The 1930-nt window shown below is 53.3% G+C and overlaps 1 protein-coding gene across 1 annotated transcript in view; it reads left to right on the top strand.

The window, feature by feature from the left end:
* The window catches only part of NOG (noggin), a 2543-nt gene extending 1460 nt beyond the window's left edge, over positions 1 to 1083 (top strand). The window contains exon 3 of the mRNA XM_005872564.2: positions 3 to 1083. Within this exon, the coding sequence (XP_005872626.1) occupies positions 3 to 404 (402 nt within the window). The 3' untranslated portion in view covers positions 405 to 1083. The remainder of the gene's footprint in view (positions 1 to 2) is intronic.
* The last annotated feature ends 847 nt before the right edge of the window (positions 1084 to 1930 follow it).

The following is a 1930-nucleotide window of genomic DNA, read 5'->3' as shown; positions in this document are numbered from 1 at the left end:
AGGACCTGGCCGAGCTGGACCAGCTGCTACGGCAGCGGCCGTCGGGGGCCATGCCGAGCGAGATCAAAGGGCTGGAGTTCTCGGAGGGCTTGGCCCCGGGCAAGAAGCAGCGCCTGAGCAAGAAGCTGCGGAGGAAGTTACAGATGTGGCTGTGGTCGCAGACCTTCTGCCCGGTGCTGTACGCGTGGAACGACCTGGGCAGCCGCTTTTGGCCGCGCTACGTGAAGGTGGGCAGCTGCTTCAGTAAGCGCTCGTGCTCCGTGCCCGAGGGCATGGTGTGCAAGCCGTCCAAGTCCGTGCACCTCACCGTGCTGCGGTGGCGCTGTCAGCGGCGCGGGGGCCAGCGCTGCGGCTGGATTCCCATCCAGTACCCCATCATTTCCGAGTGCAAGTGCTCGTGCTAGGACTCGGGGCCCCCTGCCCGCACCCGGACACTTGATCGATCCCCACCGCCGCCCCCCCCCCGCACCGTTTCCAACCAGTTCCACCACCCTCTCGCGAGGGGGATTCAATGAACTTTTTTTTTTTTTTTGGCTACAGAGACCTAGCTTTCTGGTTCATGTAATGCACTGTTTAACTGTGTAGGAATGTATATCTGTGTGTATATACGGTCCCAGTTTTAATTTACTTATTAAAAGGTCAGTATTATACGTTAAAAGTTACCGGCTTCTACTGTATTTTTAAAAAAAAATAAGCAAAAGGAAAAAAAGAACAGAGAAAAGAGAGACTTATTCTGGTTGTTGCTAATAATGTTAACCTGCTATTTATATTCCAGGGCCCTTCGCATGGCGAAGCAGGGGGGAAAAGTTATTTTTTTCTTAAAGTACAAAGAGAGGGGAGAAGTTTTTGTAGAAGGACTTTTAAAAAGCTATTTTCCATTCTTCGGAAAGTGTTTTTGGTTTTCCTTGGACCTCGAAGAAGTATAGAGTTCAATGTTATTTTACAGTTATTGTAAATATAGAGAACAAATGGAATGACTAATCATTGTAAATTAAGAGTATCTGCTATTTATTCTTTATAATATCCCGTGTAGTAAATGAGAAAGAAGTGCAGAGCAGGATTAAAGAAAACCACTAAAATCGACTGGCTCCACACTGCGATTAGGTGACCACGCAATTTTTCATGGGGGGGGGGGCGGATTCTCAACCCCTCACTTGAGCATCACGTGGCCTCCGCCCAGTCTCCCAGCTTTTTCTCCCTATATCACCAAAGCCTGGGCCTGTCGTGACCTCGACACCCAGCCGGCCCCCTGGAGCTGACCCCAGGCTGGGCCGAGGGAGGGGGGAGGGTGGGCGGCCGCTTTGTCCTGCCTGACAGGCCCTTCACAATGGGGACACGTGTCTTTCACACCTACCCTAGGGGCGGAGTGCCGCTGAAACTTGACCCCCGAGGAATGGGGGGGGGAGAGATCAGAGCGCGCCCACCCAGATCCCGCCACCCCTCCTGCCTCCCACCCCCCCCTCAATATTCAGCCCGTATTAACCCTTTGCACGCCCGGAAATTACGATGGTAATTCCAAGCTGAGGCTATCCCTTGGAATCAACACTCACAGCCTCTGGGATCCTGCCAGTCTGAGCCCCACCACACCCCCCCCCCAAATCCCAGGCCCTCAGCCTTGATGTCTGGGAGATTTGACACTCACCTCCCTTCTCCCCCAATACCTAAGGAAGACTCTGAGGGTCAGGGTTTCAGAAGGGTCCGAATTGGATTGGGAAAAAAAAACACGCCATCACTAGGTTCTGCCGTGGGGAAAGGAGTGCACCCCGGCACCCCGCACCCCAGCTCTGGACACTTACTCCACTTGGGGGTGGGGAGGGAGGAGAAATCAGAATCCAGATCTTTGCGCTTCTGGGTTAGATAGGGGTTTGCCCTTAAAGGGACCTGCAAAACATCACCCCCACCCCACTCCTGAAAGAAAGCCAACTTCTCG

The sequence above is a fragment of the Myotis brandtii genome, unplaced genomic scaffold (assembly GCF_000412655.1).
Source record: "Myotis brandtii unplaced genomic scaffold, ASM41265v1 scaffold383, whole genome shotgun sequence".
Lineage (NCBI taxonomy): Eukaryota > Metazoa > Chordata > Mammalia > Chiroptera > Vespertilionidae > Myotis > Myotis brandtii.
Note: the sequence above shows the minus strand (reverse complement) of the source record. Positions and strands in the feature narration are given on the sequence as shown.